General features: G+C 45.9%; 1 protein-coding gene across 3 annotated transcripts in view; it reads right to left on the minus strand.

Moving 5' to 3' along the window:
• MYH9 (myosin heavy chain 9) overlaps nucleotides 1-12,043 on the minus strand; it is a 78,502-nt gene that overhangs the window by 45,963 nt on the left and 20,496 nt on the right. For all 3 annotated transcript variants that reach the window (XM_072655929.1, XM_072655932.1, XM_072655931.1), the window contains exon 2: nucleotides 4,618-4,969. In XM_072655929.1, the coding sequence (XP_072512030.1) occupies nucleotides 4,618-4,950 (333 nt within the window). In that variant the 5' untranslated portion in view covers nucleotides 4,951-4,969. The remainder of the gene's footprint in view (nucleotides 1-4,617; nucleotides 4,970-12,043) is intronic.

Raw genomic sequence — 12,043 nt, forward strand, 5'->3', positions numbered from 1 at the left:
ACAGAGCTCTGGGCCTAGAATCAGGAGGACCTGTGATGGTAAGAAGAAACTTGACCTCTGTTTTCTCAACTGTAAAAAAGTGGATGACAACAGCAACAACCCCCAGGGTTCTTATGAGGATCAAATCACATGCACAAGAGATTCCCAAAGCACTGAGGACAGGGCCTGGCCCGGCTAAGTGCCATGTAACTGTTAGCACAGCACCTGGCGGGTAGTAGGGCTATAATCATTACTATTACAGCACCATTGACTAGGATGACGTACAGCATAAGATGGTGGTTATGTGAAATTTCAGAAACATACCAATATTTTAAAATTTACCCTTGTTATCTGTACTATTTTCAGTAAGCCTGTAGTAATTACACTTCTGAAGTTATTAAAGCCTAAAATAGCACTAAGTCTTTTGGGACACACTGTATAAGCACATGGCAAATCCTAAACCAGGCCTGGACAACCTGTGGCCCACTGGTACGGCCTGCAAAAAATGGAGAGGCCGCCCAAAATTCTCTGGTGGGTTCATGGGTCACAGGCTGCACAGGCATGCCCTAGAATTGATCTCTTAGGGAGCCAGGGGTGGCTTTGAATTCTGAGAGCTCTGATGTCCTAAGTGGGTCATTCAATCTCCTTAGGCCTCAGCTGTTCTCTAGGACTGCAAACTACAGGAATGCTGTATACCAATGACATCCAGTGACATCACGGGTCCTGGTCCCCCTGCCAACTATACATTGTCTGTACATGGTTCACATTTGGTCTTTCCAGAACCACCAGGTTCTGTAGGGCAGGAACTGTGGTCCAGACCTTGATTCTCTAGTCTGAGCTCTGTTTAGATGTACCAGAATGTACCAGGACAAGTGACAACCTCTGGGCCTCAGTTTTCTGACCTGTAAAATGAGGAGATTGGACTAGAGGTCTTTAAATTCTTTGATGTTCAGATATTCAGTCACATCTGTGACCCCTTCTGGGGTTTTCTTGGCAGAGACACTAGAATGCTTTGCCATTTCCTTTTCTAACTCATTTTATAAGTAAGGAAACTAAGGCAAACAGGATTAAGTGACTTGCCTGGAGTCACACAGCTCGTAAGTGTCTGCAGTCACATTTGAACTCAGGTCTTCCTGAATCCAGGTCCAGTGTTCTATCCACTGTACCACCAGCTGTCTCATGGGACCTTTTTTGTTGTTGCCCAGTTGTTTTGTTTTTAGTCATGTCTGACTCTTTGTGACCCCATCTGGGGTTTTCTTAGTAAAGATAATGGGGTATTTTTGCCATTTCCTTCTCCAGCTCATTTTATAGGTGAGGAAATTCAGGGCAAACAGGGTTAAGTGACTTGCCCAGCGTCACATAGCTACTAAGTCTCTGAGGCTGGATCTGAACTCATGAAGATGAGTCTTCCTGTACTGTGTGCACTATGGCACCATCTGGCCACGTTCAAACATTCTCCAATTCACTAATTTCACTAACATTGTGAAAACATTATGCTCATGGCTCCATGACAGCAGGAGGGGAAGAGTTCCTTACCTCTGGAGGATATTCCAACCCAACCATCCCACAGAAAGGGGCAAAATACTTAGGCTCATGACTAAGGAGTAATGAATTACCAAAGGTCCAGGTCTTGGCTTCAGCATTTTACAGTGAGATGTCAGTCTTGGGAGACTACCAGGGTACAGATATGGTTCTCAATGGTCAGCCTCCTAAAGCCATTGAGCCCAAGATCACAGAACTGCAGAACCGGAAGGGACCTCAGAAGGCACAGTCTGCTCTATGACAGGAACCTCCTCTCTATATTGTCCAGTCTCTGAGACCTAGTCACCTCCACAGATGAAGATTACTTCCTGTGTGACCCTGGGGAAGTCACTTAACCTCTGTCTACCTCAGTTTTCTCAACCAGAAAATGGGGATAATAATAGCACCTACTGCGTGATTTTTGTTTTGTTTTGGCTTCAAACCCTTTAGAATACATGAGCTCTGCTAGATGAAGCCGCCCTTTTCACATCTGAATTGTTTTCCCTATTGGGAATTCTATTCCATAGAAGCTAAAAACAGCCTGGAGCAGAGCCAAGGGAGTCCTACTGGACATCCAGAGGCATTATGGGGAATATGCCCAGCACCCCAGCAGCCCCAGTGGAAGGAAGGAAGCCTGAACCTAGAGCAAAGAATGCTCATCAGCTTCAACAAGAGCAAACCAAGGGCAGCAACAAATAGCAGAGTCTGTGACCTCAGTCAGTGGCTGGATCCAAAGAGTGGGTAAGTGTAATGCTAATGAGTTAAAAGATTCTCCCCTCCCCTCCCCCCACTGATGGGCCTGCCCATGAAGGGAAGCTTGATTAACCCTTTGTTCATTTCTAATGCACTGGCTCTCAAGGGTAGTGATGCCCTCTGGCTCTGAAGTGTATAAATATCCTGAGGTGAGGTTTCACTTTGGGCTTACTCACTGGAAGTGTTTGGTCAAATTCTGAGCAGCCTCTAAAGACCCACTCCCACCCTTTGAATACCCAGATGCTGGTGCTTCTTACTCTGATATGTATGTATGTAATGGTCAGTCAGCTGGATCTGTCTGTTGATCTGTGATGTATGTATTGCTCACGGTCAGACAGTTGGAAGCCCTGTCTGTTGGTCCTTATTTCTCAGTATTTTCTCTGAAGTTCAGGGTGCTGACTTTTCCCTTGAACTAAGTGAATGATATATATGCTTGATTAAAGTATATTGTTGATCCCTCAAAAGTTGCTTTCCTTTTAGAAAAGCAGATCTAAGAACCTGTGATAGCAGGCCATTCTGGAGGTGTCAGGGTGCTTGCTTTTATAGTAAGTAAGCCTAAGAGAAAATGATCAAAGGGTCCAAAAGGGCAGCCACTAAATGTCACTATTTACTGTGGGAGTCACAGATATGCTGGGATTGTTAGGTGAGATTTACTAGCAAAGAGGTATGGAGGGGGCAAAGAGAAAACAAGTAACTGGACAAAACTGTGTGCTCTTCTACTGTATGATTATGCCCCAAACAGTGAATGGATATAAGATGTAGAAAACCAAGTTGGGGAGAAGAAAAATTCAGGGTTCAGGAATCAAAAGATGACACAGGGAAAAGGAGTTAAAAATTCCTAGCACTGGTGCAAGGGACTAGATTATCTAGGATTTCCATTCCATAACTAAAATATAAGGAGGAATCACAAAACTCTACATTTGAATGGGACCTTGGAGATCACCTGGTGCACCCCCTCACCTAACAAACAAGAAAACCAAGGCCTAGAGAAGTCCCTGTGTAGCCCTGCATTTTAGGGATGGAGCTGGGACTAGAATACAGGGATCCAAACCCAGGGTTCAATACTCATACATCTCCTGCAGTAGGCTGGATCCACTTCTCCAAGTCAGGAGAAGCCGCATTCTATTTCTACAGCCACTCTGCAATTCCTCAGACTAACCTGTGGCATCCTCATATTGCAGATGATAAAGTAAAGGCTGGTGAAGCTCAATTCAAAGTCAAGTCACCCTAGGTGACAGAGCTGGGACTTCTCAACCTACTTCTCACTTCAGTTTGGGGTCCCTTCAGAAGCTTGGGCAAGTCCTAGATCTTATCACTTTCCTTTTCAAACTTGATTGTCTAGATGGGAAAAGGCCCAGTGAGGCTTGGATGTCACCCCATGTCTGGATGTCATTGTCTTTGTTACAGAAGAAGGTGGGGATTTCCAGAATGGGCCCTGACATATAAACAAAAGGCATTCATTCACCACATTACTTATGAAAAACATTAAGATGTCGCAGCAGGGGATCCCTCAATTCCCTTACCCTCCAGCTCCAAAATCTGAAGACTGTGGAGCAGAATTATCTTAATAACTGTTCTAAGAGTGACTGATGGCCGTTCTGAAAAACCAGAGGAGGGCAGAAGCTCGAGATTCTCCATTGACAAGACCGTCCCAGTAATAAGAGTCCTAAAAGCTTCAATAAACCAGACTACCAAGGGCAGTGTGACCTCCCCATTTCTTCAAATGAGAGCTTGAGTGCTTTTTTTTCTTTTTTTAAAATTTGTTTTTCATTTATTTAGTATTTTTAAGACTGCTTTTTCCTGTGACAAATTAGATCCTATCCTATCCATAAGCAACAGACCAAATCACTTCCTTTTTCTGGGACTCAGTTTCTTCATCTGAAAAACGAAAGAGTAGAAACAGAGTAGCTAAATCCTCTGATTCTTGGTTATTCTGCTACTTTGATATGAGTCACTTGGACAGAGCAGTCTACTAAAATGATACTCATGAGAAATTAGCCTGCAGGCCCACAGTGAGAAAGGACTGAGTGGAAGAGAGGCAGAGCCAGCATCACCTGTCTCGGGAGGGGCCTGGTGGACACAGCCAGGTGGGCCTACCAGGTCCAGAAGTGAGAGAAAAGCCAGCTGTTGGATGGGAAGACCTTTCTTAATAGCTTGTTTGGTTTGGAAGGTGCTTCTTGTTTCCTGCAAAAGGATACTGTTCCCAACATTACACAAAGAGTTCCAATGTCAAAGACCAAGCACCTTCCCCATTCCCCGTAGCATTCCCCAAGTTCTCATGGGGCACAGGCTCAGGTAGGGGCCACTTTCTTACCAGTCCCACGTTTCTACATACCCCTCAATGGTTTCAGTATGAGTACTTACGTAGATGAGCCCTGAGTAGTACCTCTCCTTCAAGTTGTGGAGTACGGATGCCTCATTGAGGCAGGTGAGCTCCGCCATGTCCTCCACCTTGGAGAACTTGGGGGGGTTCATCTTCTGGATGTCATCCTTATTCACTTTGACCTTTTTCCCATTCTCAATCAGCTCCACAATGGCCTCATCACCCACTTCCTCTTTGAGACTAGCAGGCTCAAAGCCATTCTTCTCGGAAGGGACCCAGACCAGCTTCTTGGCCGCCCAGTCGGCCTGGGCCAGTGGGTTGTTGATGAAGTTCTTGTCCACATAGAGATACTTATCAGCAGCTTGCTGGGCCATCTTGATTCCTAGCTAGGACCTGCCAAATAGAAGGAAGAAAACAAGACATCAGATAAAGCAGCATTCATATGAGCTCCAGTTACACAGGCTCACATCCACCTTTGTAGGATCATTCACATTTCTACAGCACTTGAAAAAGCTCCCTCACCACTGTGCTTGTGATAATATTGGGAAATGGGTACGGAAAGCATTAGCTCAAACAATTTGGTGGCCCATGGGGTCCCCAGTGAGGCTTGGATGTAGGCCAATACCAAGGCTCTTTCCACAGTGCCCCTTCCTGACAAAATCATGTTGTGGTACAGCAAACTCTCAAGGAACCAGAATCTTTCTGCACTCTACCATTACAGAAAAGCATAAGCTATAAAAGCTCCTGGAGATGCTCTTGGTCAAGATCAGATCATAGCAAATCTTCTGTATGATTCAGAATAAGGATATACTTGCAGAAAGATGAAAGTGGATTGAAAATGGAAAAAAATCCATTTTCAGAAGGATGCTTAGTCAGAGAAATATAAATTATGCTGACCATACTAAAGGCAAAAAAAAAAAACAAAAACCTAATCCACAAGTAACATCCAGGTCTAAATTTCCATACAGAGGTATGCACTGAAAGGTGAATCCAATTACTGGGATTTTTGTATAAATAGGATAAGTAGGCCCAACTGGGCTCCTGCAGTGTTCTACCAGGCCACATCATGATGCCCACAGAGGCCAAAAGAAGCAAACTGTGATTCACATGCACATCTTAGCCCTGAAGAGGCCAGTCTGGTCCCTAAGGATCATCCTCACACCACCAATCTAAGTTTAAGTTTTAAAAAAAAAAAAAAGAAAGAAAGAAACGGCCTGTACTTATCAGAATGGCTCACAATTACATCACACTTTCAAGGTTTCTAAAGCATTTTTCATTTAAAATAAAAACTAATTTAAAATAATTAAAAATAGGTAAAGACCAAGACTATGGATCCCCAGTGGGGACAGAAGGTTTTAGGAAATTTTGAACCAGAAAGAGAAGGGCAAGGAAGAAGGCTGGTTCTAATTAACCAGAAAACTTAAAATGCTGGAATCCCTTTTTTTGGGCTAAATGAGCTTGCAGTCACACACTGAGCCTCCTTAGCCTAGGAAGAAAACAAAGATACCATTTCATTCGCTCCCAGATTCAAAATCAATCACAAAGATCCACACAAGCCTATGCCTGAAAGAAATACGCTTTGGTCCAGTTGAGTTAGGAGTGGGCAAATGGGGAGACAACAGTTTTATGCTAGTGGTGCTTGCTTAAGAGCTTAACAGACATATCAGAGACCACCCTAGGATGCAGAGAAAGCACTGATCAGTCTATGCGCTAGACAGTTGTATGCGCACCCACACACAATAGAATGATGTTGGCTGCTTTCCAATTCCTTCTGATATCTAAAAGATCTACCTAACACAGGACGGTCTGACTATGGTCAAGAGACCTCAGTTCTCTTCTAAGCTCTGACCATCACAGCACATGGGAGACCTAAGACAATATGTCATTTTGGCTTCCTCTGCTGTCTGATTGAGGGAGCTCTAATGTGGAAGCAGCAGGGGACACAATGGATCAAGCGCTGAGCCTAGAGTTTAGAAGACCTGAGTTCAAATCTAGACTCAGACAATTACTGGCTGTGACCCCATCTCCCTCAGTTTCTTTAGCTGTAAAATGGGGATAATAAAAGCCCTTATATCCGAATCCAAGAGTAAATGTGAGGATCAAATGAAATAATGTTTGAAAAATGCTTACCTTGGGCCCTAGAATGTAAGAAATGCTATATAAATATTAGCTATTATTACTAGTGTTATTAAACAATACAAGCTATTAAGTCTATGACATGCTGATCATTCACCCTCTTTTGCCCTTCCCTTCCAACATGCCCTTGGGACTCTCATGTGCCAGTTATGGCACAGAATTTGGGCTCCACCACCTGTGTGAGCTAAGGCAGGTCACTCCATTTCTCTGGACCTCAGTTTCCCCTCCTTCCCACCTCTGGCACCATGATCTGCTGTTATTCTGCATTTCTTCTCCTGTAAGCATATCTCCTGGCACATTCTCTAAAGCTAGCATCACTCTCATACCCCCTGACATTTGGGGACCTGGAAGAGAAGTCATATCCCTTGTTCCTTAATTGCTGTCCCAACACATTTAGCAGCTGGCTCGGTGTTGTCTTCTCCACCCTAACGCCAACCTTAGCCCCTTTGAACACCCTTGGTATCCCAGGCAATCAGCCTCACCTTCCCAAGACCTGTGTCTCCACATTAAGAAGGCATCATGGTCAAGTGGGAAAGCCTGGTTGGACACCAGCAGGCTCCACCTGTATGCCCTCAGGCACATGGTTTACTTAACTAGCCTGAGCCCTATTGTTCTCATCAGTAAAAGGATCAGGCAGGACCACATGACCTCTGAAGGGCCCTCCAGCTCCACACTTGTGAACAAACCGATGAGAATCCCTCACCACACCAGAGTGGGAATACCCCAGACCACCACCAAGCCTTTCCCTGGCTCAAATGAATTTGCTCCAGGTGTCCCTAGTGCTGAGCTTGTTTGACCTTGTAGCAAAACCCAATAACACCTAAGAATATCTAATGTGCTGAAAACAGGATGAGGAGGACAATACATCTCCCTACACCAATTCAAAGAGTGGAGTCTAGATTCAAATCCCAAGTGGTTTTGTTCCAGATGCTTCCCGATTTGGACACCACAAAGGTCCAAAGCTTAAGAAGAAAACTCTAATGGGACCAGAGGGAAGGAACCAACAGAGTCATGTATCTGGGTTCATTAAATGGGTTTCTGATAAAAGAAGCCCCAATTGCTTCATGGAGCTTCCAAGTCTCTCAAGATGGACATTGCCAAGGCCTCACACAAGGCCTACACAAGCAGGTGCTCAACAGGCCTTATTGGAGCCGGTCTTGAAGGAAGGCAGGCTGTGATTTCAGTCTGCTGAAAGGAAAGGAGGGGAAGGGACTGTCTCTCCCCTAGTGGTCACTTTATTCAGTTAAGTAGCATTACCAAAAGAACTGCTTCTCTCTCCAAACAGGGTTACACTCCAGTAACGCCAACATCAGCTTTCTTAAAGTGCATGAGACTACAACAGACAAAAAAATGACCTGTCCAGCCATGTTGCTTTCTCCATCACATCACATGCTGCTTACTAGACTACTCCCTAGAAACTGGAGTAAACTATTCTGGTCTTTCATCCAAGTGCTTTGCACTTGGAAAACCATAAACATCCTAAGTCAATTATAAACAGGGGGGAAAGGGGCAGGATTCTGCAGTGCTTCCTGACCCTGGAGCCCCAACAGAGCCCTCCTCTCCCCTCCTCTGAGGCCTGAAGAGCCACAGGCCTAATACCTGCACACTGTTTACTTTAGATAATCTAACAGAAGCCTAGAGCCTGAAAGTTACACATCCTGTAAGAGGAGGGAGGGGACAGAGGCCATTCCCCCCTCCCCCAGGGCCCCAGTCTCAAAGGCAGTTCCCAGAAAACAAGGCAAAAAGCTGTTAGCAAAACATGGGACATTCACAGAGCCACTGCTTGCCACAATCAGGACTTTTAATTAAACAATAGCCTGGTAGGACTTTGCCAGGCCAAGGACACAGCAACAAATAACTTCTCTGGCATGACGTGGTCCCCAAGTGGTGCCAAGGTCAATACGCTGGCCCTGGGGCTGGGACAGTGGCTTTCCAAGTAAGAATGGGGCTTCTATTTAGGGCTGGCTCGGCTAATTATGAACCTCTCACATGCACAGATAACAAAGTCACTGGTACCCAGGCCTACAGAGGGTCATATCCCCACCCTTGGAGCCCTGGGCAATGATACACTTACTCAAATGAGGAAACCAATACAAGATGGGTTCATGCCTGCCTACCCTCAAAGGTGCCAGTGGGTAAATCAGTCATTGTTAAGAGCCTTTATGAAAATGAAAAGGGTCAATATAAAAAGCCTCTTGGAGAGGGTTATTTCCTAAGTGTGGGACTGGCTTCTGGCTCTGTCTTCACACCATGTCCCCTTCTAAGCAGGACCAATCTAGGGGAGGAATTACAAGGAGCAGGCCTCCCATCAAAAAATCTTTCCAAATGGGCAAGTCCTTCCTGATTCAAGACCAGCATATAACCATGCAAGGAAGGACGGTAGGGGGAAGGAAAAATGCTCATTGTCTGCCACGCCAAACCAAGGGCTCTGCTCTCACTGCCCTTCTCGGCTTCCTGCAGAGAATTCCAACTCCAAGAAAGCAAACCAGTTGCCTTTTTAGGCCATAACCGAGCAGGATGCAACCAGAAGCTAAATTAGGACTTAAATCAGGAAATGATGCAATTTCAAGTAACTGAGTTGACCAAAAAACTGTTTCCAGCCCAATACACACACACACACACAAATTTTTCCCCCTTGACTTGCTACTCCACACCCCATACCTCCTTACCCCACTATGCACTGGGGTATTTTGCTTCTCCCTTATACTGTGAGAAACAGCTTCTCTTTTTTTGGAAAGAAACAGGCCAAGAAGGGAAATCTGTAAGTGACTTAAAAACAGTCAAACCAAATAATCCAGAGACACCCCCACACACACACATTCTCTATTCACAGGCATGGCCATGCCATCTCAGATCTGAGAATGAGCTCTCTGAGACTGGAGAGGGAGTATCAAACAAGACCTAAAATGTCTGTGGTTTTAAACAAGAGGCTTCTAAAAAGGGCACAATTTCAAAGATAAGAGCTACGGAACCCCCACGATCTGCTCGGCCAAATGTGCTTCAATATGGGAATGGGAATGTTCCCCATCTGGTTGATTCCTGGCATGAAGACACTGGAGCACATGGGTCCCACTCCCTTAGGCCTCAGTTTCCTCTCTTAAAACCAGGGTTGCAGTAGATTTGAGATCCTTCTGAGCTCTAAATCCCATGATTCTAAATCATGTATGGGTGGTCATGAAACCTAAGGATGCTGGGAACTCACTTTCTGTCCAAAAATCTATACATTGATAAGACCTCCTACAGATCAAGAATGGCTGGTTTCCTTTCTCCTTATAATAGTTTGTTTTGTGTTAAAATCATGTCAGTGTACCCAGTCCCTTTTTCCGAGTCTGTAAAAATGCTCAACCTATCTGGTAGAGTAGTCTGGAGGCCCAAAGAAGATAACGGATGTGCTAGGTAGTCCAGGCCACCCCACTGAAAGGGCTCTTGGTCTAGGCTCCAGAGAGGTGAATTAAGGTAGGGACCAGAGTGGATGGCAGCCCAGTACAGGCTCCCTCCTGCACCCCAGAGTGGGAGGGAGGGAAGGAGGGGCTTGAGCAGCTGCTCAGTAGGCTGGTGGGGAAGGGGATGGAGGGAGAGGGCCCTGGCTACCACCCCCACCTCAGGAATGTTGTTTGCTTGCAGAAGGAGTTCAGACTTGTTTCCATTAGCAGTATTCCAACCTCTTTGTGCTGATGTTTAGCAGATAAGAAAGCCAGACTGGGGAAAGGCAAGAGGAATTTAGCAGTAGGGCTTAAAAAGTCTCTCCTCCTTCACACTAAAAAGTTCTATGCACAGACTTCCCATGACTCATCTCAACTGAAGGAACATTTCCAGTTAATATCAAGGCTGGAATGAGGAACTCTTCACCTTCTCACACAGGCATCTCAACCTCTTTCCTGAAACTTTCCTGAAGAGTGGGCCAGCCCCTTTCCTTGCAAAGGCTGAAGCTTACATTGTGACTCTTCTGTTTGCCCTCTCAGAGGCCACAATGGCTTCCTCTAGGTTTCTCTAGGACCAGGACACTTAGAAAGCCCAGTACAATGAGCCTCTTTTCTTCATTATTCAATGCAGAGATGAAAGAACTCAACATCCCCTCTAGGACCTTAATTCACTCCTATCTGGAACATTGGGGCCTGGAATCTGAAGCTGCAGGACACGACCAAGATGTCCATGGAGAACACTGGATCTGGGGGGGAGGACTGGGTTTGCCTCTGCTACTTAGACCGGTGTCACTACTGAGCAACCAGACCCCCAGCTTCTTTAGCCAGGCATGATGGTCCCTTCCAGCTCTGGCTCCTCCAATCCTATGACTAAGCCATTTCCTGTGTAAGTGGGGGTGGGGGGGTGGGAATGGGGGCAGAACAAGATAAGACTCAAAACCCAGGAATGCAGGGCAATCTCTGGGGGAGAGGGTACCCTGGAGCAGAGGCTCTATTCACACCAGAAAGCCATCTTAGAGGTCACTTACACTGCTCCCTCTGCACACAGGTCATTGGTTTATTCAAAAACACTGAGCACAATCCCCAGGCACAAGGCACTCAATCAGCAGGGAAAGGCAATGGGGTGTGCGCGCTAGCACGCATGTGTGTGTGTGTGTGTGTGTGTGTGTGTGTGCATGTCTGTGTGTGCATGTCTGTGTGCATCTGTGTGCGTCTGTGTGTGCGTGTCTGTGTGTGCGTGTCTGTGTGTGCGTGTCTGTGTGTGCGTGTCTGTGTGTTTGTGTGCGCTGGAGGAGGCTAAGGCCTGCTCTGTCCCCTGGGGCTCACACCTGGACCTACCTATCATGGCAGGGTTCTTTACCAACTAGAAAGCAGGACACAAAGGGCGGCAGGCCCAAGCCCAGTCAGTTGATTGCCCTAAATTTCTAATTAGCACAAGTCAGTAGTCTCCCAAGGTGGTTTTTCTCTGACAGACCTTGTCCATTTTTCCCCTCCAAAAATGATGGTCAACAGGTCTGACCAACTTTGTCCAGAGTAGACCCCAAAAAGCAGAATTTTCACTGATCAAATAAGTGACTTGGCATCAAATGTCTAACTTGTGCTTTTAATTGGTGAGCTATTTGAAGAATGAGCTTATCCAAGTACCGCCCTCACCTGCCTAGCCTTGAGGCCTCCTGAAGCAGCAGGCTCTCTGCTCCACCATTTGCCAGTTTGGGTCTGTCACTTTGGTGACTTCTTCCTCCCCTGGTCCCTGATATGGCAGCTTGACCCATAAAACACTACCCCTCGCCCTCCCAGCCCCATTTCTTTCATTTAAAATTTCTCCTTGATTGTGTAGAGCAAGGTTTCTGTTTCCTGCTGGTCCCATCCCCACCTTGGATTCATTTTTGGACTTAGAGAAACAGCCTCC

The sequence above is a fragment of the Notamacropus eugenii genome, chromosome 3 (genome assembly GCF_028372415.1).
Source record: "Notamacropus eugenii isolate mMacEug1 chromosome 3, mMacEug1.pri_v2, whole genome shotgun sequence".
Taxonomy (NCBI): domain Eukaryota; kingdom Metazoa; phylum Chordata; class Mammalia; order Diprotodontia; family Macropodidae; genus Notamacropus; species Notamacropus eugenii.